General features: G+C 53.1%; 1 protein-coding gene across 4 annotated transcripts in view; it reads right to left on the bottom strand.

Moving 5' to 3' along the window:
• Positions 1-351: 351 nt before the first annotated feature.
• ABCB9 (ATP binding cassette subfamily B member 9) overlaps positions 352-27046 on the bottom strand; it is a 38482-nt gene continuing 11787 nt past the window's right edge. The window contains exons 1-12 of one of the 4 annotated variants that reach the window (XM_033097320.1): positions 25219-25403; positions 21002-21690; positions 16757-16871; positions 16072-16202; positions 14933-15138; positions 12580-12777; positions 11315-11443; positions 9225-9413; positions 8359-8532; positions 6118-6277; positions 3860-3996; positions 352-1552 (exon numbers count right to left, since the gene is read on the bottom strand). In XM_033097320.1, coding sequence (XP_032953211.1) covers positions 1292-1552; positions 3860-3996; positions 6118-6277; positions 8359-8532; positions 9225-9413; positions 11315-11443; positions 12580-12777; positions 14933-15138; positions 16072-16202; positions 16757-16871; positions 21002-21602 — 2301 coding nt within the window. In that variant the 5' untranslated portion in view covers positions 21603-21690; positions 25219-25403 and the 3' untranslated portion in view covers positions 352-1291. Of the gene's footprint in view, positions 1553-3859; positions 3997-6117; positions 6278-8358; positions 8533-9224; positions 9414-11314; positions 11444-12579; positions 12778-14932; positions 15139-16071; positions 16203-16756; positions 16872-21001; positions 21691-25218; positions 25404-27046 lie in introns of those variants that run through there. The other 3 variants (XM_033097318.1, XM_033097319.1, XM_033097322.1) reach the window with 3 other exon arrangements.

Raw genomic sequence — 27046 nt, 5'->3', positions numbered from 1 at the left:
TCCTAGGTACTAGTTCTCAGCTCCATGGGCGGGAGTGGGTGTGCGGTGCCTTGTCCCTGATGGAAAAGAACAGGTGGCATTTGCTGGGTCTCAGCTTTCCTGGGAGGCACAGACGTCTTAGAGGAGACAGGGCCCAGCTCAAGGCCGGTGGAGACAGACAGCAGATGCGAACGTCTGTGCCAGAGATCCTGGGACATGAAGCGCACCGATGGGGGCTCCCAGACACTGGGGGTAGGGCCGAGACCACCTGAAGTCTCTCCACCACTGCCCTAGGCAGGGTCTGATGGAAAAACCTAACAGATGATGGGGCAGATGGCCCAGGAAGAGGTCAGAGGTCAAGGGTCAGAGGTAGTACACTTTATTGACCGGGTTCTCCCAACATCTCACAACCTCCTGCAAAGCCAGTCCCTGGGCTTTGCCACCATCCCATGCACCGATTAGGGAGGAGAATGCATCTCCCAAACATCCAAAGGGCCTCAGAACTGCAGAGGGGCAGGGGTGGGGGTGGGGAAGGGGGTTGCCAGCCGGGAGGGTGTGGGGGGAGGAGCTAAAGCTGGGTGCTGGGCCGGGGGCACCCCAAGGCTCCACCAGGCCTCGCCAGCCCCTCACTCCCCCAGTTAAGGTTCGTAGTGGTTCACAGTGAGACTGGCTTAGATTTGGCAGGGCAGCAGGGACTCCCCCTCTCCCTGCCCACCCTGGGCCGGACTCACGAAGCTGGGAAGAGGGAGAGACAGAAAGTCCCCTTCCTATGTCCTCCCTCGGGGACAGGGAAGCCCCTTCTCTCGAGGGGCAAAGGGCAGAGGCCCAGTTCTCCCCTGACCTCCCCCAGGATGTTAGGAAGGGCCATTCACTCCTGGCCCAGAAGTTTCCAGAACATCTCAGGGGCCTTGCTCACCATTACTCCCAATTAAAAAAAATGTTTTTGAAATCTAGGAGTTGACTAGAGCCCATCAAACCAAGCAGTAAAAAAACCTGGTAAGGTCTTGGTTTAAAAAGGTAGTCTACCTTCTCTTGGAAGCCTTGAGAGACCAGATGGAGAGACCAGGGCGATCTCCACTGCCCAGACTGGAGGGAGTGGCTCATGGTGGCTGGGGGCTGGTGGTGGCCCTGGGAACGGGGTGGGAACCAGGGGCAAGATGCAGGAAGCAGTGACATGTGGTTACATGGCAGGTCGCCCTCCAGAGCTGTGGGCCTGGGCTCGCAGGGCAGCCAGTGGGGGCTGCCCCCCATGGGTACATGTGCCAGGTGGGCGCCAAGGCCTGTGTCCCACCGGGAGAGGCAGGGCCGACAGTCAGGCCTTGTGACAGCTGCTGGCCGACGGCTCGTTGTGGCCGGCCGTGCAGTCCGAGGAGGGCTCGAGCCCCAGCATCTGCCGCTGCACCAGCCTGGCGTAGAGGCCGCCCTGGGCCAGCAGCTGCTGGTGTGTGCCCTGCTGCACCACGCGGCCCTTGTCCAGCACCACGATGAGGTGTGCCCGCTCCACCGTGCTCAGCCGGTGCGCAATGATGAGCACCGTGTGCTTCTGCAAGCTGCCGTGGATGGCCTGCTGGATCTGGGGAGACAAGGGGTCGGCTCACGGGCGCTGCCTCGGACACTCGGACACACACACACACACACACACACACGCACGCACATGCGCACGCACACTTGCACACGCACCCCCCCACACACACGCGCACGCACGCACGCACGTATGCCCCATCGCTGCTGGGTGCCCAGCTCTCCCACCTCCTAGGGGAAGCACCTGGCAAGTGACAGACGGGCCCTAGCCTGGTTGTCTTCTGGTCTTCCTGCTCCATCCTCTAACCTTGGCCTTGGTTGACGGTTGCACCATCAGCCCCAAAGCTCACACCAGAACAAAACCATGCCCCTCAATTCTTCACCTTTCCCTTAGGGCTTGACTCCGACTCTGGCAAACCCTGGAGGCCGCGTGTCCCCAGCTTATCTCACGCTGTCCCATCTCTCCACCCGATCACCATTACTTCTCACCTGGATGCTGCAGCCTGCCTGCCCTGCTCCCTGTTCTCTTCCCCACACAGATTTAAACATTTCTAATCAGTTCTCATCGAACTCCTGCTCCAAGCCCTCCAGTAGCTTCTTGTCCTACTTCAGATAAAATCCAAACCGCTGGGGGAGTTTTAGGGCCGTGAAACGAATCTGTGCCTATGACGGTGGGTGCACGGCATGCTGCATTTGTCAAAAGCCGTAAAACGCACGACACAATCAGTGACCTCCAACGTCAACCACAGACTCTAGCTAGTAATAAGGCATTCTCATTGGTTCATCAGTTGAAACTAATGCACCACACCAATGCGAGACGCTAACATAGGGGAGGCTGTGGGAGGGAAGACGACATATGGGAACTCTGTACTTTCTGTTCAATGACCTAAAACTTCTCTGAAAAATTAAATGTATTAATTACAAAGAAAAAGTCCAAAGCCCTGACTAGGGCCTGAGGAGCTGGCGTCTCCCTCTGACTCTGCCCTCGCTTCCCACTGTCCTTCGGGCTTGGCTGTGAACCTGCTCTGGGCCTCATCACCCACTGCACCTCTTCCTGGGATGCCCGTACCCCAGAACTCCCCACGGCTGTCTTGTTGTCTTTCAGGTCTCAGATCAAATGATCCCTGGTCACCCTGGCTCTACTGGTGAGGACTGCACACTCGGGGCGCACATGACTCCATCCAAACCCTGCACTAAGGCAGCCATACTCCAGCAGGGTATCTATAGCACATGGCCTTGTCCCTAGGATGACCCAGCCCCACTAAATGCTCAGGAGAATCGACTGTTTGTTCTAGCCAACACCTGACAGCAGGCCCCTGACCCCCCTCTCTTGGAGCATTTACTTAAAAGGGCTTATAGTTGTAAATCCTTCCTCCGTCCCTTTGAGATATATGTATGAATCTCCTAAAATTCAGGGGGGTCTTTCTCAAGGACCTGGAAGACATTCCTTTGCAATGTCATCATCAGGAAGGAGGGAGCCTTGGTATCCGGGTCTCTGTGGGAGGACAGAATTCTAACTTCAACAGCTGCCAGCAGCAGACCCAGCTGGATCAATCCATTCACACTGACCAACCCTTTGTAAGTTTTCCCCCGAGCCCACTCTCTCCCCCTCCTTACGCCCTCATTCTCCCTTTAAAGACACACATCCCCACTGCATGGACTGCAGCAGAGCTCAGCTCTTTCCCTCCTGTCAGTGGTTACTGAATAAAATCTGTTTTTCCAGCTTTAACTAATGTCAGGCTATGTTTCTCTTTGACGACGGTCACCCCTCTCAATCTCCCTGTCACATGAGTGTTTCATTTTCTATGGGGCAGAGGCCACAGGTTGAACTCATGCTTGGGTCCGTTTGGTGTCTGTCTTCCCCCTGGAATGAAGCACCATGGGGGCAGAGGTCAGCCTGCCATTGTAACCCCAGCGCCTGGAACAGTGCTGGGTACCTGGGAGGAGCGCAGTAAACACCGGCATCATAAATGAATCAGTCCATGGAGAGACTGAGGTACAAATACGTGACCGGACCCTCTTTACCAGTGAAAATGAGACTCCAAGAGGGGAAGGGACTGGCTCAAGTTATGTGCTGCAGGACAGAGCTTCTACTCCGTGTCTCCTGACTCTAACCCTGTATCGTGTAATCTCAGCTCTGCTGAGAGCCAGGAAGCCGGGCCCAGAGTGCCCAGACCCCGGGCCGCCTCTCCCCTAGCTCCCCGCCCTCAATACTGGCACACCGCAGTCTAAGCAGCTGAAGTCTGGGAGAGCCCCTGTGCCGTTCCCAAGTCCTTCCCAAGCCTGTCCGCCGGGCGGAGGGGCTCTGGGCCCCCGGAGATGCTCCCTGCTCCAGCATCACCCGCCACCCGCAACTCACCAGGTACTCGCTCTCTGCATCCAGAGCACTGGTGGCTTCGTCCAGGATGAGGACAGGTGGGTTCCGCACCAGAGCCCGGGCCATGGCCACCCGCTGCTTCTGGCCGCCTGACAGCTGGGCACCCTTCTCCCCCGTCTCTGCGTGGCAGAGGCACAGGGGCAAGTGAGTGGGAGGTGTGGCCGGGGAAGCCCTCGGGGTGAGCGAGAAGCCCCCTTCCTCTGCCCGGCCCTGCTGCCATGGGCGCTGTGCTCTCGTGAAAGGGTGGCTAAAGGGGCCATCAGCGGAGACTACCAACAGTTCGAAAACTCATGAAAGGGTGCTCTCCGCTCCTGTTCAGAAGAGGCGTGCAGATTACGACTAATGCAATGGGTACCAAGGTACCAATTTTTACCTATTGAGTTGGCAAAAATCAAAATGTTTGATGATGCACTGTACTGGTGTGGCTGTGGGGAAAGCTTCCTGGGGCACACAAAGTTGGGGCGATCCCTAAGGCCCCCAGTCACGGGCTGCAGTACCTCCACCTCTATGCCTGTTGGCTTGGACTAGGCAAGCCTATGGATCCCAATTACAAATGCACAACCCTTGTGCCAGGAAATCCACCTCTGCCAATTTTCCCTGCGGGTCATTTCCCATCCTCAGTGACGCAGGCACTATTGGTGTTGCGTGATTCACAGCACTGTTATTGCAAACAATAACAAAGAAGAAAAACCTACTCAAATGTCCGCAATAGGAAAGTGAATAAATATATTATTTATTAAATAAGCTAATCTAAAGCCTATGCAATACTATGCAGTGGTTAAAAAAGAACACAAAACCCAAAGTAGAAGGAAGGAAATAATAAAAATCAAGGAACTATAAAGATCAGGGTGGAAATAAACAAAATAGAGACTAAAACAGCAATAGAAAAGATCAATGACACTAAGAGCTGGTTCTTTGAAAAAATAAACAAAATTGATAAACCTTTAGCCAGACTCATAAAGAAAAAAAGAGAGAACCCAAATAAATAAAATCAGAAATGCAAGAGAAGCTACAAACGACACCACAGCAATACAAAGGACAATTCAAGAATATAATTACTGTGACAAAAACTGAAACAACCCAGAAGAAATGGATAAATTTCTAGAAGTATACAACCTCCCAAGACTGAAACAGGAAGAAACTGAAAATCTGAACAGACAGATTACTAGCCACGAAATTGAAGCAGAAATCAAAAAAATTCCCAACAAACTAACGCCCAGGACCAGAGAGCTTCACAGGTGAATTCCACCAAATATTTCAAGAAAAATTAATTCCTATCCTTCTCAAACAATTCCAAACAATTGAAGAGGAAGGAATGCTTTCAAACTCATTCTACGAGGCCAGCATTACCCTGATATCAAATCCAGACAAAGACACTACAAAAAAAGAAAATTACAGGCCAAAATCCCTGATGAATAAATGCAAAAATTCTCAACAAAATATTGGCAAACTGGATTCAACAGTACCTTACAAGGGTTATACACCAGGACCAAGTGGGATTTATCCCAGGGATGCAAGGATGTTTCAATATCCACAGGTCAGTCAACATGACACACCACAACAAAATCCAAGATAAAAATCATATAATCGCAACAGATACAGGAAAAGCATTTGACCAAAAAGAACAAGGAAGCTCTCTGGGCACCAACGTAAAGATCACTAAGACACTGTGTTAAGTTTAAAAAGTTAGGTGCAGAATATAAGGTGCTGTTTCTTTTCTGTAAAAGGGTGGGTGGAAATAAAAACATATGTTTATATTTGCATGAAGAATCTCCAAAAGGACATCTAAGAAACGAAGAAAAGAAGTTTTAGTGGAGGTGGAGGAAAATGGGGGTGGAAGAAAGGGATGGAATAAACTTCACTGTATATCATTTTATGTATTTTTTAGTTTTAAACCATGTGACTAGCCCCTTTTCAAGAGCTAACATTTTAATGTATATTAAATATAATAAAACATATAAATTACTATGTTGTTAAATTTATCAAATGAAAATATTAATTTGTTAATCTAAATCATAATGTTTTGGAACTTAATAGCGGTGGTGGTTGTACTCATATAGGATCCTGAATGTACTCAATGCCACTGAACTGTTCACTTGAAAATAGTTATGTTTATGTAATGTGAACTTCACCTGAAATAATAAAGGGCAGCTGACAGAGGGCAATGCATAACTCAGAGGGTCGCATCCCTGAGGGTGCAGAGCTGGGCACGGTGGAGGTGACGTGCCCGGGCTCGGTACCTGTATTGTAGCCGTTCTGAAGCTCCATGATGAAGCTGTGGGCATTTGCCTTCTGAGCAGCTTCCACAACCATCTCGAAGGGCACGGTGGGCAGGCCGTAGGAGATGTTGTCTGTGATGGACCGGGCGAACAGCACTGGCTCCTGGCTCACCAGGGAGATCTGCGGAAGAGGAAGAACGGGGCATGAGAGGCCAGGAACGCGTCCAGCCAGCTGCCACCAGGAATCTCGCCAGCCCCGGGACCAGCTGACGCCAGGGGTCTCGGGTCTGAAATCTGATCAGGGCCTACGCCTGGCGGCTGCATTCAGCTGTCTGTCTTCCTTGCAAACAAGGGAGTCCACTTTCTGCACAAGCCCTCGGCCTCCCTGGACCAACAGACTAGGGCCTGCTAAGCTCGCCGCCCTGGGCTAAGCCAAGTTCCCTGACCTCCAAGAGAGCTCGCTGTCTGCCCTGTCCTGGAAAAAAGAAGAGAGCGTGAAAGAGAAGGTAGCGTGCAGCTCTGTGGGTGAGTCTGTCAGTGCCGGCAAGCAGGAGGCCGCAGCAGGCCCCAGACCACAAAGAGAACAATTTAAAGGAGCTGCTGTCCGATGGCCCCAGTAACAGGAATTTGGCCTGCAAAAATAATATTATGGAGGGATAGCATTACAACATTGTAAATAGCAAAAAAAATTTTTTTAAAGAAATAAAATAAAAGCAATAATTTAGTTGCCCATAAATTGGGGATTGGTTAAATAATTACAGCACATCCATAAAATCAAATTCGCACACACATACACACACACCCACCCACACACACACGCATGATTCTATTTTTGTTTAAAAAAACTATGTATGTGCCTTTATATAGCGAGATATTTATAGTAAGAAACAAGTTGGAAGAGATATTTACTAAACTCCTAACACTAGTCACCTTCATGGAGGTGGAATTCAAAAGGTGAGGTGGAGGGGAACTCTTAGTTATAAAGTTTTCTGAATATATGGGAACATGGTTACACTGTTGCGTTTTACTGTTTTGAAAATTAAAATTTTCAAAACCTGGGGGTCACACACCTGAAACAAGTTCTCAGCCATCTACCCCTGGTTATACCCACATGGGGAGGCAGATTTTATAACCTGTGGCCTTCTGCCAACCATCTAGAACAGGGGTGTCCAAACTTTTTTCAACGTTTTTCCCCAAGGGCCACATGCGGTAAAATACACAAACAGCCGGGCCACTCACTCGAGGTGAAGTACGTATTGCCTCACCTGGTTTATTTAAGTAAACTAAATATATTTTTGGAATTTGCTAACCCAATTAACAGTGGATTGCGACCGCAGTTGGCCCGCGGGCTGCAGTTTTGACACCCCTGATCTAGAATTTGCCTGAGAGTTCTAGAATCTCTGTGCCAACCCTCAGGCTCTCACATAATTTACTGAATGTTGATGATGTAAATGGTGCGGCCCTAATAGTTGGTGTTTCTTGTGCAGTGTACAACCTGAACTACCATCCAGGGTATCTCTGTTCTTATGCCAGCACAAGAGCTGGTGTTGAAGGCTCCTTTTCTGAAAGGATTACCCAGAACCGTATGGTCCTATAAGCACTGGAGATGACTTAGCTGTGGACCCTCTCATCCATGGCTAGTGGAATGTAAAGTGGTACGACCATCCTTGGGGCAGAAACTGTTGTGGCAGAAACCACTCAAGTTGGGGCTATGCTTCCACTCTGGGAGAACATACCTGTGTGCACCAGGAAACATGGACAAAATTGTCCACGTCAGTATTGCTGGTAACAATAAAAACCAGGAAACAACCCAAATATCCATTAAGGGCAGAATGCGGAAATAGATGGTGACATGTTTACACAGTGGATTATCATCGAGCAACGAAAGCGAATGAACGCCAACCAGCCTCCACTTGGGTGACTCGCAGACAGTGTGAGTGGAAGAAGCAAGACCCAGAAGGATACCTGCGTTATGACGCCAGCCAGAAGTTCAAAACTAGGCAAAACACAGCTGTGCCCCGTGGGGAAGTACAGAGAGACGGTGAGATGAAAGAAAAGCAAGAAAATGATGAGCATAAAAGTTGGGCGAGATGTTGCTTCTGGGGGGATGTCTGGAGCACTGGAAGGTTCTGCTTCTTGACACTGGTGATAATTCTTGGCACCGCACACGTATTTTAGGCTCTTCCCTGCATCTGTGCTACAGCTCACAGGAGAAAAGCTTAGACAAAGAGCGGAGGAGGGTAGCAAAGGCCCACCACATACCACTCGGTGCAGGAACCTGTGGTCATAGGCACTGATGGGCTTCCCGTCCAGCAGCACACGGCCCTCCTCCAGGGGGTAGAAGTTCTCCAGGATGTTGACACAGGAGCTCTTCCCACTACCTGAAGGGCCCACGAGCGCAGTCACTTTTCCTGGGGACAGGCTGAAGGACACGTTCTGCAAGGGACACGCACACATGGATGGTGTGGGGCCACTGGCCCAGATGCTTTGGCCACAGACATAGGTGGGCACCCTCCCCAGCCCGCCCTGTGCCCCTTTGCCATGGTTGAGCACTGCCGGCTTCCTGAATGCTCTCCTTTCTAGGATCTGGCAGTTGTTTTATACTTGTTTCCTTTGCCTGGAGTGTTCTTTCTGCAGACAGCCACCTAATTGGCTCTTGCTTCTTGTTCAGGTCTCAGCTCAAATGTCACCTCCTCTGAGAAGGCCTCCTTGACTCCACCCCATCACTACAGCCCTCTGCTACTGGTGTTTCCCCGAAAATAAGACCGAGCCGGACCATCAGCTCTAATGCATCTTTTGGAGCAAAAATGAATATAAGACCCGATATTATGTTATATTATATTATATTATATTATATTATATTATATTATATTATACCTGGTCTTACAGTAAAATAACACTGGGTCTTATATTCATTTTTGCTCCAAAAGATGCATTAGAGCTGATAGTCGTCTAGGTCTTATTTTTGGGGAAACACAGTAGTGATCTGTCTTCCCCGACCGGAACCCAGACTCCCTGAGAACAGGGATTCTGCCTTACGTGTCCCTGGTGTTCATGGCCTGGCGTGTAGGTGTGAAAGCTGGCATGAGGGAAAGGGTGACCTGGGCAGGCTCGAGCCCCCGCCTCACCTGCAGGACCTTGGTGTGGGGCCTAGTACGGTAGGTGAAGGTCACATTCTCAAAGTCCACGCGGCCCTCCAGGTGGTCAGGGGCCAAGTTCCCGTCATGCACCATGGTTGGCTGCCGGTCAATGAACTCAAACACCTTCTCAGCCGCTCCCACTCCTTGCATCAGGCCGCTATAGACAGAGCCCACGGACTGCGGGGGAGGAGACACACAATGCTGTCCCACTGACACCCCACTCCTGGGACTCCCCCCTCCCCAGTCCCTGGTGCCAGGAGATGAAGGGAGTGTGGAGAGAGCAAAGATACAGCAACAGTTCTGGGCGTGGGGGTGCGGAAGGCTGCTGGGCCCCCCCCCCGCTAGTACAGCAGTTAATGACAGTAATGAAAAAATGGGGACAGCAGCAATAAATACTGATAACGTTGGCAGCCAGCACCTCACCAGTCATCATGGCTAAACCTCAGAGCACCCAGCAGAGAATGTGTTATCACCCCCCAGACGAGGAAACGGAAGCTCAGAGAAGTTAAATGAACCAGCCAGAATGTGGCAGAACAGGAACAGAACCTTCCTTTTGTAGCTGCCACAGCATTTCTTAAATTTCAGTTTAAAAAAACATGGGTCTTAATTTATACTATGCTTTTCCTTGGGTAGAAAGTATACGCAATAGAAATGAGACTAATGCTGACGACTCATTTTACTGAGCACTTCACTTCGTGTATGTTATAAGGTACGTTCTCTCATTAGCTCCTTTTTCACTGATGAGGAAACTGAGGCCCAGAGGGCTCGAGTCACTTCCCCCAGGTCACACAGCAAGGAAGTGGCATTGCCAGGACTTGAACTCGAGCTTCCCAGTTCAGCCCCCTAGGTGCTGTGACTGAGCCCTGGTGGGTGAAATGGGGGTAATGTTCGTACCGGCGTCGTGGTTCTGTGAAGACAGTGCTCGGCACAAAGTAAGCCCTCGACACAGCACAGCGCGACGGCTACTGTGACATTATTGTTAGTACGACACCAGTGCTGTGTAGAAGTTGCCCTGCATGCCCCCTCATCCCGGAGGCGACCAGGGTTCCCCGTGTGCTGTATCTCCACCCGTGCTTTCTCTGTGTGCTTACAAACACACGCACGTATATAATTACTTTTGAGATTTAAAAACTACAAATGGGCTCAGACTATCCCTACTACTTGGCGATTTGCTTCTTTCCACTGAACAGCGTCTTAAGGTTCTTTCCATGCCAAGGCGCACAGAGCTACATTTCTGTAGCTGCTGCCTGGTCTGTACGGGACAGACGGACTGTCCCTGGAATACAGGTATTTATCCCGTCCCTGGCCCATGGACATGTAGGGTGGTTATAACCTTTCACTGTCATAAACAATGTTGTCCTGACTGTCCTGGGACACACATTTCTGCCCGCTGGTGTGGGAATTTCTGAAGCATGAACTCCTGGAAGCAAGCTGCTGAGTCAAATGACACTGCAGGTGTGACTGTGGCCAATGCAAAGTGCCATCTGTGGCAGATGTTAACACCCCCCGGCCACATTCTTGAGCTTTTTCACTATGGAGCACAGAGGCCCAACCTCAATGTCTGAGGGCCTTGGGGGTGGGACGCAGAGCGTTACACCCCCACTCCAAGCATTCTCACGCAATGACTGATGGCAGCTTGGGCAGAGACGCCCCAGCTCCCTCTCTCAGGATCTGCTGGTGGGGGAACCCAAATATGGACATAATCTAAAACAACCCTGGTGTTTTTCCGTGGTCCTACGCTTCAAAGTGGGTTAAAATAAAGTCGGACTCACCTGCCTTTGATCCCATGTCCCCCACAAATGTGGAGGGGGAGTTGTACGCAACTCTCTGAGCCTCAGTTTCCTCGGCTGAGGAATGGGCACAGCACTGAGATCTCTCACGGAGCTCTTACGTGCATTTCCTGAACTAGTTTTTGTTGCTGCCACTTGGCTCCATAAACAGAGCTGCTGTCACTTGTTAGTTTTGGGATCATTATTGGTGTCGTGGTCTCTGCCTTCCCTGCTTGAGAAAGACCCCTCGGACCTTGAGCGCCCCGTGTAGAGCCCGCTTCCCCACGCCCCCCCAAGCCAGCCCCTCACCTCCATACAATCTCCCAGGACAAACTCGTAGATAATGAAGGAGATGAGGTTGCCGCTGGTCATCTGCCCGGAGATGACGAGGTGGCCCCCGTAGTACAGGATGCTGACCTGGACCACCAGCAGCGTGAGCTGGGGACACAGGGAAGGGGGCATTGGTCACAGGAGCCTTGGCTCAGACTCATCCCCCCCAGGGGGAGGTGAGAGCGGCTCCACAGCATAAACTGCAACTCAGCCAATGGCAGTGCCGTCCTCCCACAGGCGGGTGCCCGTCTGTCACCCATGCCCTGCTCCTCCCCACCGTGGAGTCTTCCCCTGCCAAGGCCCCCAGCTGGGGCGGGCCGTGGGCCGGGCTGAGAACAAGGCTTTCTTTGTGAGGCCCTGGCACACACATGGGCCCGCAAGCCCTCAGCGAGGCCCAGTGGAAGCTCTCGGTCCTGTCTACACTGGGAAGAGCACGGCTCCGAGAGCTTGAGCCCACTGGCTGGCGTCACACAGTGAGCCAGGCTGAGCAGGGCGGGGGACTCTGGGTTTTCTCAGCCCACCAGGCTCCGGCACGGAGGGGCTGTGTCCAGGAGCCCTGGTCTCCCCCCCACTCCAGTGCCTGGGGTAGTGTTGGGGGAGGAGTGGAATGTGGGTACCCCTGACCACCGGTTCAGGGTCCCCATCTGTCCTTCCCCACACCAAGCCCCAAAGGCACAGCTGTTGGTGGACACGTTGCAGGGACGCTTGGCCAACTGAGCTGGATTTGGGGTGCTTTCTCCTCCCTGACTTTCGAGGGGTGGCCTGCCCCGGGGGCACCCACATAGTTCCTGTTCCCTGGTTACCCTTAGACCACCAGCTTCTTTCCCCCCTGAACTCCTAACCCTCATCTTTCCTAGCCCAATTACTCCCCGACAAGCTCACCTCCCAGGTGCGGCCAAGGGCTCCCTGTTCTCCAGGGAGCGGCTGTGACTCAGCCCCCACCCCTGGGAGTGAGCCGGACACTAACAGGTGTGTGTGTGTGTGTGTGTGGTGACATAGGACCTGCCAGAACGTGGCCCAGGTTGGGTCTCCGCTGGCCTTGGGGTGACTCCTCACCTTGGCAGGATGAGCGCTGCCCCCCTGAGGAAAGGAGAGGCCCCTCCCTATGAGGACATTCACCAGAAGCTTCTCCGTGGACAAGCAGAAAGCTGGCACAGAGCACGGTCAGGTGCACCCAGCCTGCCGCCCACACACAGGGACCTGCCCCCCCATGGCCGGACCCACCCGGGGCTGGGGGCACATACCCCGCTGCCCCAGACGTAGTACATGTAGGCGGCTGCCTCCTTCCTGTTCAGCTTGTACACTTGCTGCAGCTTCCGCGAATACACCTCTGCCTCCTCCTCCTCGTTGGCGAAGCTCCGGACGGTCTTCATGGCGCTGATGGTCTCCTCGGCCGTGTTGCTGGCTCTGGCCAGGGCATTCTGGACCTCTTTGGAGAGTCTCTATTGGCAGGAGGGGGTACAAGAAAGAGGAGACCCCAAAACAGGTCTACCTGAGCCCCAGGCCTCTCTGGGCTTGTCTACCCTTGTTTGGTGTCAGCTCTATGCAGGGAGCTCCAGGGACGAAAGGAGAAGACCTAGCTCCCCATTCTCCCCCAGCTCCTTTTAGCTTGATTTGATGACTCAGAGATCAGACTCCAGCTGGGATCTTGGGGTGAGCTCCCAAGGTTCCACCTCCTGAGGGATGGGAGGCTGATCATGAAGTCATGTCCAGTAGATAGAGGAGGTTGTTGATGACCATATAGTTTTTGATCCTTTCAGAAAAGGAGCATCCACACCAGATCTTGTGCTGGCATAAGAACAGGGATGCCCTGGATGGTGGTTCAGGTTGTACACTGCACAAGAAACACCAACTATTTAGGGGGCACCATTGACATCATCAACATACATTATGTGAGAGTCTGAGGGTTGGCACAGAGATTCCAGAACTCCTGGCCAAATTCTCGATGGTGGCAGAGGGTACAGGCTATTAAATCTGCCCATGTCATGTGCATATAATTGGGGATAGATAAATGGCTGAGAAGTGATTCCAAGCGTGTGACCCCCAGGCTGCTGCCCACCAGAGCTCTGGAAGCGGTCCCTGGGCAGTGCTGTTCAGGCTTTGCAATAGTCACCATTCTCAGAGTCTCAAACCAGCCAGGAAGACCAGGCCAGGATCACACACGGGCACGTGTCATGACCGGTGAGTCACGCCCAGCTGTCGGAAGCATGCAGTGTACGCAGGCACCCGGGGCAGCCAGGCTGTACCGAGTCGTGTGGGGCCGTGGGCGGTGTGTGTGCCTTGTGACAGTGATTCAGTGGCTGTATTCAACACATGCAGGTATGGGGAGAAGGCCTAAACAGAGCTTCCTTCAGGGCTGCCTGACTGAACTTGAGGCTGGGCCTGAGGTGTGCAGAGGCGGGGCTGGTGGGGGAGGCCCAGGGTTTCCTGCCCAGTCCCAGGGGCTGGCAGGAAGGCAGGAAGGGTGGGGTGGGGAGCACAGGAAGAGAACTGGCTCCAACTCCAACTCATGTATTTACTTTTTTAACTCTGGGAGGAAAACAGTGAGGCCTGTGACCCAGAGCTGCGGGGCACAGGGCCCTCCTGGGTGGTGGGCACTGCCAGCAGGCAACACATGGGTTGTGGGGAATGGAGTCGTTTTGGGACTGGCCTCAGGTCACTGGCACCGAGGGTTCCTACTGAGCTGGGGATGCTGAGCCGATGGTGTGTCAAAGCCCCCCCGCTCAGGAGTACCCCTGTCCGCCGCCTCCCACCTACACTCCCCCGTCAGGTCGGGATCCCCGGGAAAGGGGCCATCTGCAGCTGCCTGAACCCAGCCTTGGTCCCTTAGGGCACGGGGGCACCCACCAAAGTGGGAAGCAGGAGGAGGGTGAGGCAGGGGCCTAGTTGACAGGCCCACCTTCCCGGCAGAGGCAGCGCCCAGGGTGGCCTGCCCATAACCGCTCACGGGGCCAGGGCCACCCCTGCATCAACAGCGTGCTACAGAAAGAGAGCCAACTTCAGAGTGAAAACCAAAGTCCTCACAAAGGCCTACAGTGCCTGGCCCCTGTCACCTCTCTGCCCGCATTTCCTTTCCTCTCCCCTCACTCATTGCTCCGGCCTCACTGGCTTCCCTGACACTCCTCCAACACACCAGGCACATTCCCACCCCAGGGCCTTTGCACAGGCTGCGCCCTCTGCTTGGGGGCGTGCCTCCCCAAGATGTCTAACTCTTTACTCAAATGCCACCTTCTCAGAAAGGCCTATTTAAAATTGCAACCACCCTCAATCTCTCTCTTCCTCACTTCATTTTTCTCCTAAGCACTTACCATCTTTTACCACCTCATAGATTATAACTGCTACCGTCTGTCTCCCCCACTAGCGCATAAACTCCCTGAGGGAGGAGGCCTTATCTGGTTCACTGATGTGTCTTGGTGCCTGGGACATCATAGGTGCTCAATAAATACGGACTGACTGAGCGAATGAACACATGAATGAATGCAAACACAGCCTCACGACGAGGCCCTCGCCAGCCGCCAGTGGCCGCTGAGTCCCTTCCAAAGGGTCACTCGGGAGCTGCCTGTGCTCGCAGGGCCCAGCAGGGACGGGCGGGCCTACCTTGTAGTACTTGCCGTAGATGTCAGACACCGTCATGATGATGGGGAAGCCCATGAAGGTGACCAGGGAGAGCTGCCACGACAGGCTGAACATGAAGACCACCACACCCGTGACCTTGACCGCGTTTCGCAAGAAGATGTTGATATTCTGGGAGACCAGGTCGCTGACCATGGTGGTGTCCGAGGTGAGGCGGGAGATGAGGTCCCCTGGAACACCGGCAGCTCAGCTCCCACTGCGGCCACGGGGCCACAGCAGGTGGGGGCAGGGGACACTGAGGGGCAGCGGGAGCTCAGAACTCCCCCACCTTTTATGGGAGGTGGAGAGGAGAGACCAGACCTCCCCTTGAGGGCTGCTTGGACGGAGCCCAGCCCTTGTCACCAGCCTCTTGTGACATTCCATCCATAGCCCAGACAAGGCGGCTGGGACTCAGAAAGGGGAAGATGTGCGCTCAGCACCCACAGCTTGTCCATGACGGAGCCGGAACCAAATCCGGCAGTGGGGGTAACTCCCCCTTCCCTACGGAAATAACAGTGTGGGCTGGGGGAGGAGGAAGGAGCAGAGCCCCTTTCCTCACTGGCCGGATACTGGGCCAGTGCTTCATAGCCCCCTGGGGTGGCCACTACCGGTCGACCCATTTTAGAATGAGAAAACAGGCTCCGCGAGCTGAAATGAGTGGGCAGTGGGACCAGGGCGTGGACCTGGCAGGTCTGTCTCAGAGCCTGGGATCTTGGCTGGATATTACTGGTACGGCCTTCCCAGCTCTGCCCTGCACCCCACCCTGCTCCCCCCCGTAGGAGCTGGGCCCCTCAGACCACAGGCTTGGGTAGTCCTGGCCTTTGTGGCTCTAGAGGGCAGTGGGAAGCAAGGCCTTGACTCCTGCAGGGACCTTGGGTGGCCTGGCCAGGGTCCTACAGTGGCCACAGCTCACACCAAAACCTCGGCCAGCAGGCCAGCTCCCCAGGGCTCAGGCCAGCCCCGAGGCCCAAGCCAGCCTCCTGGGGTGATTGCAGCCTGAACCAGACGGTAGGAAGAGCCAGCGGGGCTGAGACCATGGATGTACCCAATTATTTCCTCAACCCGAGGCAAACCCACCCTGGCTGCGCCGAGCCCCAGGCACCCAAGGCCCCAGGAGGACCAACCTGTGCGATTCTCGTCAAAGAAGCTCGTCTCCTGAGATACCAGTGAGCGGAAGAGACGGTTTCGAAGGCGGATGTTCAGTCTGGCAAATATGAGGGTAAAAATGCCGCCCCGAATACCTGCGGCAAACGAGCTAATTGCAGATAAGAGATGTTATATATAGCACGACGTCCTTCCGACAACCAACAACCTCACCCGGCTGCCCCCTCCCACTGGCAGACGTGCCCCATTCGCAGGGCGGAGAAAGGGCAGGTCCCAGCCTCGAGCCCACTGCCCAGGGCTCGTTCCCCAGCTGGAACCCCCAAGGGGACAACAAAGAGGGGGCTGTGTTTCCTGGGGCTGAGAGCCCCAATTCTGCCAGCCAGACCCCTCTCCCTTCCGGAACAGCACAGACAAGGCTGGCCCTTGTTCCCCACTTGGAAAATAACCAGGGAGGGTGAGAGGGGGACCCTGGAGGACGGAAGCCACTTTTAGGGACAAGAGGGAGTGGCTCTAGGCTTGGCTCAACCAAATGGACATTGGTCCTGAGCCCTTCGGGTGCTAGTGACCATGGTGACAGCTGAGGGACAGGCCCACCAGGGGCATTTCTTGGGTATCCCTGGCCCATTTTCCTCTTAGGAGCTGGCCCTGGCCTCCCTCCCCTGCTGCAGGCCTGGGGGGCAGATTTCAGGGTCGAGAGCCGGCTACCTGCCAATGGCCAGCAGACACATGACAATGACGGCCGTGGTGAACTGCTCCATGCTCTTCTGGATGACAATGCCATCGATGGCCCGGCCGGTGTAGTAGGGGAGGAAGGTCTCTCCTGCAGGGAGACAGGGTATGCTCAGGGGGCATTTGCAGCCAGGGGTGCCTGTTCCCTGCTTCCAGGGCCCCAGGAAGCCCACCCCCACACTGCCTGCTCTGCTCACCCCATCAGGGGGTAGGGAGTTCTTTGTTGGCAAATTCCTCTTCTCACCATGTCGGGAGGTGGGGTAGGGGCCCTGTATTGCTTAATGCCGCCCACTTTTCAGAGAAGAGGGGCAATGGTGTCTACAATCTGTGTAGGCTGGGTCAGTATGAATAAGGCTACTAGACATCGATCAGCCCAGGGGATATCTCATTCCCTCTGCGCACTCTGAAGCTGGTTCTGTCATTACCCCATTTTGCAGATAACGAAGTGAAACGGAAAGATGAGATGACAGCACTAACCCAGGCTGACTGACACTGAAGTTTACATCCTTCTCATTGGTAGAGGGTTCAGAATTCACATTCTAGAACCTCAGAAGTTGTTGATAACTTGGTTCCGAGCAATGCCAGAAATTGCCACCCCGCCCCTCTTGGTGGGGCATGTTACAGTTTGCTGGATTATATCCTATGCATTTGTCTTATTGTATCTTCACAACAATCCTGGACGGGGGTGAGTAGAGGGGACCCTCACCCCCATTTCACAGGGGTGGAATGGGAGGCTCAGAGAGGCTGAGCAACTTGCCAGGGGTCACACAGCAATTAAGATGAAGGGCCAGGACTCAAATCTGAACCGGCTTCCACTCTGGGGGCTCTTTCCTTGTCCCTCCCAATAATCTGGAATGCCCACTCTCATCTTATGGACATGATGGACATAGAATAGAGTGTGCTCAGACCAGACTGTGTCCCATTTTCACTGCAGCTCTTTCCACAGGCCACAGCCTGGCTTGGGGTTGGGCATACAGTAGGCGCTGAATAAAGGCCCCTGAATGAACTTGGGCTTCTCTACAGGATGGCTCAGGTAGAACAGTGAGGCCTTCCGTGGGGTTCTGGCGCCCTCTGCTGGTCTTGGCACGGAGACCACAAGGTCTAGACCACGGTTCATGGCCAGAAGGAGTCTCCAACTACCACTGTGGAGTTCCATCCGAGCTGCAGCTCTGCCTCAGTTTACCCACAAGGGAGAGAAGGGCATCAGAGAGCTCCAGCAGCATTTTGACCCCAGCAAGCACCAATGATAGTAACCACAAGAGACATTTACTGAGCCCTTCCTGGGTGCTAAGCACGTATGCAAACCCTCGTCGAATCTATACGAGAACCACATGAAACTCTCCAATGCATCAGCAAATCCTGCGGTTCCGCCTTCAAAATATTTGCAGAATCCAACCACTGTCACTGCCTCTGCTGCCCCACCCAGGTCCAAGCTGTGGATCTTACGTGCACAACCTCAAGTCACAACTCCTGGTTCTGCTCCCACCCTTGTCGACCCATCAGCCTGTTCACTCAGTCAACAGTGGGAGCCTGTGAAACTGAAAACAGACCTTGTTGTCCCTCAGCTCTAAACAGTCCAATGGCTCCCATCTCGTCCAGGGTAACAGTCGACGTCCTTACAGTGGCCAGGGACGCCCTGCACGGTCGGGCCGCTGTGACTGACCTGACTTCATCTTCCACTCCGCCCCCCCACACTCTGCTCCAGCTGTGCTGGCCTCTGCTTTTCCTTTAACGACCAGGCAACTTCCTGCCTCAGGACCTTTGCATGGGCTGTTCTCTCTGCCTGGAATACTGTCAGCCCACATATCTGTTCCCTCATCTCTAACACCTCCCAATAATCCTACAGGTAAGGTATTATTATTTCCATTTACAGATGAGGAAACTGAGGCTCAGAGAGGTTAAGTCACTTGCCCAAGTTTAGGCAGTTGGGTTGCCATGAAATCCTTATTATAGATCTCGGAGGAAGGTCCACGATGGCGGAATAGGTAAACGCTATGCCTGCCACCTCCCATAATCAAATTAAAATGACAACTAAATTACAGAACAATCAACCTTGAGAATCATCTGAAGATGAGCTGAAGAGAACCCCCCTATAAATAAGGATTTAAAAAAGAGGCCACGTTGAAACTCCCCTTTAAACAAAAAAAGAAAAAGAATTCCAATTTCATAGGAGATACTCAACATTAAAACTAACCTTTTTTCCCAGTGGCTGGTTTTCCTTTTAGACTATGAGCTGTCACAAAAAGCTGGGCCCTCCTGGATGTTTGTTGATTGAAAAATGATTATGAATAATCACAGCCCCTAACATATAAAGTACTCAGTCTTGCCAGGCACCCTGTCGCATCTTATCGAATTCTCACAATAACCTGATGACGCCCCCATTTCAGGATGAGAAACTGGAGCTTGGCAGGTATACTCACCTGAAGTTACCCGTCAAGTTGGGGACCTGACCTCAGGTTAGAGTCCTTGCCCTCTCCCCAGTCTTGCAGGTGGTAAAATCTGCTCAGCTGTATTTTAGGACACCTGCTGACAACAGCCTGGCAGGCGGAAGAAATGAGGTCGTAGGGTGACATCTGCCCACACAGGCAGGCTGGTCATTTGTTCGTTCATTCATTCAGTGGGCTTCCTCTGTGCCAGGTATCAGGGGACCCAGGGTGAGTCAGAGCTGGCCCTGTCCCCTGAGGGGCTCAGAGTCTGGTAGGGGAGGCAAGAGAGTGAATGCATGATTTTCATGTCACCAAGCTATAACTGAGGTGCAGACAAAGGGCCACAGTCAGTAAAATCTGTGAGGGCTTCCCCAAGGAGGGGACATTTGGGCCTTGAAGCCTGCGTAGGAGAAATGATCTGGATAAACGGAAAGGGTCGTCCCAGGACTCACAGCTGCTAATGTCCATCGGGAGCTTTTTAATGTACCAGGAGCTGTCCAAGGTGTCTCACTCGTATTAACTCACTGACCCGCACAACTCCCAACGTGATGTGTACTGTTACTGTCCCATTTTTCAGGCGACGAGTCTGAGACAGAGAGGTTAAGGAACTGGTCTAAAAATCACACAGCAGTTAAGGGGCTGGGACCAAGAGGGTGGACAATGAGAGGAAAGGGGCTCCAGCATCGAGGCCAGCTCTGGGGTGGGCGTGTCTTCTTTGAGAACACTCCGGCTGTGTGGCCACTCCCAGACTCTGTCCCTATGAGTTAAATGTGTAACAACTCCTAACGGCCAACATTTCTGAGCACTTACCATGCTGTGCCAAGTTCTGGACTTATCCTTCTCCTGTTTTTATTCAAGCTTTTTACAACATGGTGATATAAGGACACTGACAATCCCTGCTGCATAGTGGAAGGAAGTGAGGCCCTGAAATGCTCGAGAACTTGCCCACGATTACGCAGCTAGAACTGGGTCTGTACCCAGGCCTCGTCGCCCCCAGAACCCATTGAGTTTCCACCCTGCACTGTTGCCTTCCCACCCATGTTGCTGGAGTGGTGCTTTCGAACTGTGTAGAACCAGACCCACAGTAACCGATACAGTTTACATCACCAAGGAGGACACATACACACATTAACTAAAATAAAAGTTTCATGTAACAATACTTAATCTTACCACAGACCCCATACTACTCTGAGGTCTCTAGTCTATTCTCTTCATTACAAAAAAATGCTTTGATTCAGAGATCCCACTTCCAGGAATTTATCCGACAGATATACCCACATTTATAAGAAATGTGTATGAATAAGGTTATTTATTATAAGAGAAAAAGACTCAAAGCAACCCAAGAGTCTAACATCTAAATAATTGATGGTATAACCACACAGTGGGATATTATGCAGCCAAATAAAACATTCCAGAATATATTGTTAAGTAAAAAAAAAAAGCAAGAAACAAAATAGAACATAAGCAATGGGGCAAGTGGCGTGTTCTTATTTTCTTGTAGCTGCATAAGGAAACACTGGAAGCATATAGAGAAACGGATAAAAGTGGTTTCCTGCCCACTTGGAAGTTTCCTGAACCTTTTCCTATAGTTAGCCCTGGGAGATCAGGGTCGTCAGGGGCAGAGCTAGGAGGGAAACTCTCAGGGAAGACCATGCAGTGAAAGTAACACTTTTCATACCAATTTAATGTATGAACCATGTAAGTAAATGTTAAAATGTGAGAGGAAAGAAGAGGTGGCTATGCCCCCTACGTTGATTTCCGGGGTGCCTGCTGGGTTCCGCGGGTGCTCACTTACCCAGAGCTGCCACGATGAGGAAGAAGGAGGCTGCCATGAGGAAGACGACGTCGGGCTTGGTGTAGGACAGCAGCTTCTGCAGCGTGGCCCCGGACGCCTGCTCTGGCGGGCGCTGGTCCACCCCAGCGAAGCCCTCGGCCTCGGCACCTGCCCCCGGCTCCAGGACCTTGGCATTCGGCCGCACTGTGGACAGCAACCACCAGAGCAGGAAGGAGGCAGTGAGGGAGATGTAGGTCCACACGAAGAGGGCCCAGAACCACGGGTCCCGGACCGGCTTGCGGACCTCAGAGAAGAGCAGCAGCTTCACCATGGTGTAGATGCCCGCGAAGAGGCAGACGAGGGCGATGACCGTCCGCGAGGCCCGTAGCCGCCGGGGCCCCAGGGCGCTGTTCTTGGCCACACCGATGGTGGCCCCCAGCAGCAGGCAGCTGCGGTACAGGCAGGCTGCCCAGAGGTCCAGCACCGAGTCAAAGATGTTGAAATGGCGGATGTCCTCCAGCAGGCTGCGGTCCAGGTGGCTGAAGACGTAGATGGTGGTGGTCATGCCGACGTCCGTGCTCATGAAGGCCAGGGTCACCACCACTGCTTTCCACAGCTGCATCCTGGCGGCTGGCGGTGGGCAGGCGCCGAGGGGCAGGCTCTAGCTCACGGGGACAAAGCCATTCATTGTCTGCAGGGTGAGGCTGGACCTGTCAGGGCAACAGGGTGAGGGATTAGGTTTGCCACCTGTTGGCTGTGTCATGAATTTGGGAGAGGTGCTTCTCCAGGGCAGAAGTGGGGCTGGGCTGAGCTGGGCCCGATCGCTGCCTCTTGAGTTGTCTGTCTCTGTCTCTCCCGGGGTCTTTACTGCCCCATCTGCAAAATGGGCAAAACTCCGGAGTCCCCAGGTGGAGGGGTGAGGCATGGACAAACAGGAAGGGTAAGTCTGAGTGGTGACTGGGAAGGGGGGCCCAGCCCAAGACACCCTGTCTCTCATAACTCTGGTGCCCACACCAAGGCAACGGACCTCATGTTTGGGAGTGACAGAAACCCCACACAACTCCATGAGGCTGGTGTTTCCACATTCCCATTTACAGTGGGGAAACTGAGACACAGAGAGACAAAAGCATATGCCCCATATCACTCTGCCAACAAAGGCCCAAGCCAAGACTTGAGCCAATATGTGAAGGATCCCATAACCTGACTCAACTTCTGTACCGCCTGCACACAGCAGGTACCAGTGACTACAAGCAAGCAGTCGTGTGACACAGCCCTTCCTATGAGCCCAGCCCTTTATGTACACCATGTACTTTGCCTGTGTTCACTTACTTAATCCTCCCAACAACTTCGCGAGATTCACACTATCATTATCCCCATTTAGCAGATGGAGAAACTGAGGCCCAGAGAAATTAATAACTTGCCCAAGATCACCCAGCTGGTGAGTAGCAGAACTGGGATTTGAACCCAGAACTGTCTGGCTCCAGAATGTGGGCTCTAAACTGCTAAATTAAAATTCTTGTCAATATAATAAGTGCTAACAGAGAGTGTTCATCTAAGGAAAACAGTCTATACCAGAGGACACTTATTGAAGTGAACGTGTGCCTGGCACTATTCTAAGGGATTTACAGGCATTAATCCTCACAAGAATCCTATCAGGTAGGTTCCATTATTAGCCCCATTTTACAGTGGAGAAAATCGAGGCACAGAGAGGTTAAGTGACTTGCTCTAGGTCACACAGCTAAGAAGGGGCACAGCTGGATGTGAACCCAGGACGTAGAATTCCAAAGTCTGTGCTCTCAACTCTAAAGCCCTAATCCTTCAAACAGCCTATCCATGGGGTTGGCAAGACCCCTAATGATGCTCAGGAGGGGTCTGAGATGCAGAAAGGCAGGACCCAGGGGCATGATGGTCCCCAAGCGTGGGCCCTGCCTTCACCCCAGCACTTCCAGGCAGATTCAAGTCTGTCCCAGAGAAGAAGGTTGCCTTGTCAGCATTTCCCCTCCAAGGGAAGCCAGGGTTGAGTGGACCAAGGGCAGGGGAGGGACCGGGGGTGGGGATGGAGGCAGGAGACAGACACCCCCTGCCCAGGCTCCTTGCTCCACCCCCGCCCCGCTGGGCTACCAGTGCCGGCTCCTGCCTGCTGCAATGCAGAGGCCTTGGGGAGCCAGTGAGTGGGTGAGCGTGAGTCGGAGCCCAGAGAAGGATGCTCTTGGCCGGGTGCCCCACCACGCCTTCTGGGCAGGCCAATGCCAGCTGCCCAGGCCCTGCCAGTCACTTCAGCTGCTGTGCCCCTCTCGGTGGGCACAGGGAATCCCTCAGCCCCCAGAAAGGAACTGGAGTTCAGAAGTAGGACAGGAGCCAGATCTGCCAGCAACCAGCCCAGAAGCTTGGCTGGCTCTCCCTGCACCTAATCCGAGTCACTGGAGGAGGAAAGGGGGGGTCCTTCCTGACACCCCTCCACTTTGGGTGATGTCAAGCCCACTGGACAGCCACCCACTTGGGAGCCCCAGTTGTTTATCTTCACTGGAATAAACAAAATTTTGCACTCTAGCATCACAGACTACCTGAACCACGTTTTACAGGAGGGGAAACTGAGGTCCAGAGAGAGAAGCGATGCCGCTTGTCTAGGGTCACCCAGCAACTGGAGGCAGAGAAACAGCACCAGGGTGCCCAGCTCCCAAGAGCTGAGTCTTCTACTCCAGGCTTTGATGGAGCAGAACCAACTCAGGTCGGGTTACAGCTCTAGGTGGGGACAGGCTACTACTCTCTTATTGTTAAAGTTACTGAGCAGGAGGGTGAAGGGGACAAGCCCATCGGGCTGCTCGGAGGCAGGTCCCTGCTTTCCTTCTGCCTGACATGGAGGACACCGCCGGGATCGGCCAGGTGAAACTGGAGGGCAAATTGTGGGCACACGGATGACGTGTGTGGCCTGAGGGACAAGGTGGCAGCCAGAGGCCAGCGTAGGCAGTGCCAGGCCTGACACACACCCAGGGAGACAGGGGCAACTCGCCCGACCCCAGATGCTAAGGCATAGTACAGGGTTAGCAAGTGACCCCATCCCCACAGAGGTCTCGTCAAAGGCTTTTCTTCGCAGAAGAAATGGTGGTTGGGGCATCGCCAGCTGTCAGGTGCACAGAACATAATAAATAATTATTATTACAACCACAACAGCTCCCGTTTATGGAGTGTTACTAAGTGCTAGACAATGTGCTAGGAGCCCGGCACCACCCTGGGTGGGGTTGGCAAGTTCCAAGCAGCCCAGTTCACCCCTAACTTGGTGAACTTTTCACTCCATAGTGGCCATTCATTGCCAGTGGTGGAACGGCCCCTCCACTACTTAGCAAAAACTGCTGACTGAGGACAGTTCTGTGACAGTGTCATCGCGGGTCTCCAGAGGCAGGACCAGGGTTGGGTTGGACTCACATTGCTCCATCCTGACTCCCACCGCATCCCATGCTGGGACTTAGGCAAGTTTTTTCAGGTAACTCGTGGCTCTAGGTGAGGTAAACTGGGGAGCTACCCCAGCCTCCCGACAATCCTCCTCTGATCACCTTGCACCTGCCCCATCTGAAGCAGGGGAATGGGTGCCAGCCTTTCTCCAGGGGGTGGGACAGTGGGCAGAGGGCAGGAATCCTGTAAGACCAGCTTAAAGCTATCTTAACATCAAACCTGGGCAAGTGGCACCTGTTTTAGAAGAGGCCGGGAAATAAGGGAGGGCCCTGCAGGCCTAACTGCCAGGGTGGATGCAAGAGGAGCATCTGCCCGTCCACCACCTGGGGAGACTGAGGGAAGGGATTTGCCAAGGTGGACAGGCCCAGAAGGCCCCCAGGCTTCTGCCACAGCCAGGCGCTCAGGTTATGTGGGCAGGCCCCGCTGTGTGGCATGGGGAGCCAGTCTGAGCCTGGGGGGAAGGGCAGCCATTCAGGATCCTTCTCCAAAGGCACCCCTAACCACTGTCCAAGAGGCAGCGGCGCCTGAGGGGTTAAAAAAAAATGCAACATTTGCCCTGCGGGCGTGGAAAGGATTCTGCAGGGATGGGGGCGGGTGAAGACTGCGGGCGCGGGGGTACAGGGATGGGGCCAGAAAGGTTCCCAGGAGGCTCCCACCTTCACTAGAGATGCCTACTCCACTCCGGGGGCAGGGGGAACCAGAAGCCCTCCAGCGTGCGCCCCACTTGGCACCCAAGCCTGGGAAGGACCCGGGTCGGGAGTGGAGGGCGCCGCGCTTGTACCTCTTACCTTACCTGACATCAGGTGAGCCGTAGGGAGGGGGCGCAGCGGGCTCGGGTCTTCTGGGCCGCAGGCTCCGTGCCGCTCATTGGAGACAGCCGGGCGCTGAGCTAGCTCGGCTCCTGCGGCCGCTTCTCCCCGCCTTCCGCCTCGGCTGCGCTTTGACAAGGTCGGAGCGGCGCTGGCTTCTAAGCCAGCTGACTGGCGGGGCGGGGCCTCTCGATGGGGCGGGGCCTCCTGGGGGCGTGACCAGAGCTAGCCGCTGCCCACCTGCGACCAGCCCCGCCCCCTCTGCCCAGCCAGGCCCTCCGCGCACAGAAATGGCCTCACCTGCTGGGCCTGCTCTTTTTTTTTTTCTCTCATTTATTTATTTATTTTTTAAATTTATTGGGGTGACAATTGTTAGTAAAATTACATAGATTTCAGGTGTACAATTCTGCATTACATCATCTATAAATCCCATTGTGTGTTCACCACCCAGAGTCAGTTCTCCTTCCATCACCATATATTTGATCCCCCTTACCCTCATCTCCTACCCCCCACCCCCCTTACACTCTGGTAACCACTAAACTATTGTCTGTGTCTACGAGTTTGGGCCTGCTCTTTAACGGCTATTTTGCTTTGAAGGATGGGGGCTATGATCCTCATTCATTCACTCATTCATTCATTCAACAAATATTTATCCAGTACCTACTATGTGGCGTGCACCATTCTAGGCGTTTGAGATATGACAGTGAACAAAACAAGGTACCAGCCTTCTGGAACTGACATTTTAGTGAGAGAGTCAGGCAATACACATAACAAATAAGTAAATTATGTGTTGTAAAGGAATACATTTTATGGAGAAAAACAGGCAGCAATATGTACTGAGTGATTGCTAGGTGCTAGGTGCTGGGTGTTCAGAATACAGCCACGTGTGCAAAAAACACAGAAAACTCCCATCTTTTTGAAGTGGGGGAGACAGAAAATCAACGAGTAAATACATAGGATAATATCTGGGAGTGGTAAGGGTTGTAAAGGAAATAAAAGTGAGTGAGGCAGTGGAAAGTGCCATGGGGCTACTTAACTGGGAAGGGCTCTCTGAGAAAGGTGAAGGGTGAAAGGTGAGGAGGAATAAGCCCAGGGCGGTCTGTGGGAAGAGCATTCTAGGCAAAGGGAACTGCCAGTTGAAAGGCTCTGAAGTGGGAACTCGCCTGGCCGTTGGAGGAATAAGATGGGATCAGTGTGGCCTCAGCCAAGAGCTGGGGAGAGTGGGTCATGGCCCAGAGGGGCAGCAGAATGGGGCCCTTCTGTCCTGCAGTCAGAGGTTTAAAACAGCCTCTGATTTAAAAACAGCCTCTGCTACTCACAATGGACAGCCTTTTTCAAGGGGAATTTGGCAAAATTCAGAATATAAAATGCATTTTTTTTTTGATCCAGTAGGATTTTCTTCTATAGCTAGACAGATAGAAGGGAGCAAAGATACTATTTTGCAGATAGTTACTGTCGTAGCAGAAGTCTGGAAATAACCAAATACCCTTCCATAGGGAACTGACCAAATAATTACAGAGCATCGCTCAACAGAATTCCCTGTAGCAGGGGAAAAGAGATTTATGTACCTATCCATACACAAAGTTACGTAAAGGTATGGAATGACCACTTCAAACACATTGAGTAAAAACAAGGGACAGAATAAAGTATGTTACTGTTTGTGCAAAAACAAAAGCAAATACATGGTTGTACCTCCAGAGCATATTGTTGCGTCCAGCACAACATGGGCAGTGAGGGTGCGAGAAGGGGCGGCTTTGGGATAAGTTTTAAGAAAGAAACATACAGAGACTTAATGCAGTTAAGTCTC

Source organism: Rhinolophus ferrumequinum, chromosome 25 (genome assembly GCF_004115265.2).
Source record: "Rhinolophus ferrumequinum isolate MPI-CBG mRhiFer1 chromosome 25, mRhiFer1_v1.p, whole genome shotgun sequence".
Classification (NCBI taxonomy): Eukaryota; Metazoa; Chordata; class Mammalia; order Chiroptera; family Rhinolophidae; genus Rhinolophus; species Rhinolophus ferrumequinum.
This window is presented reverse-complemented; position numbering and strand designations above follow the sequence as displayed.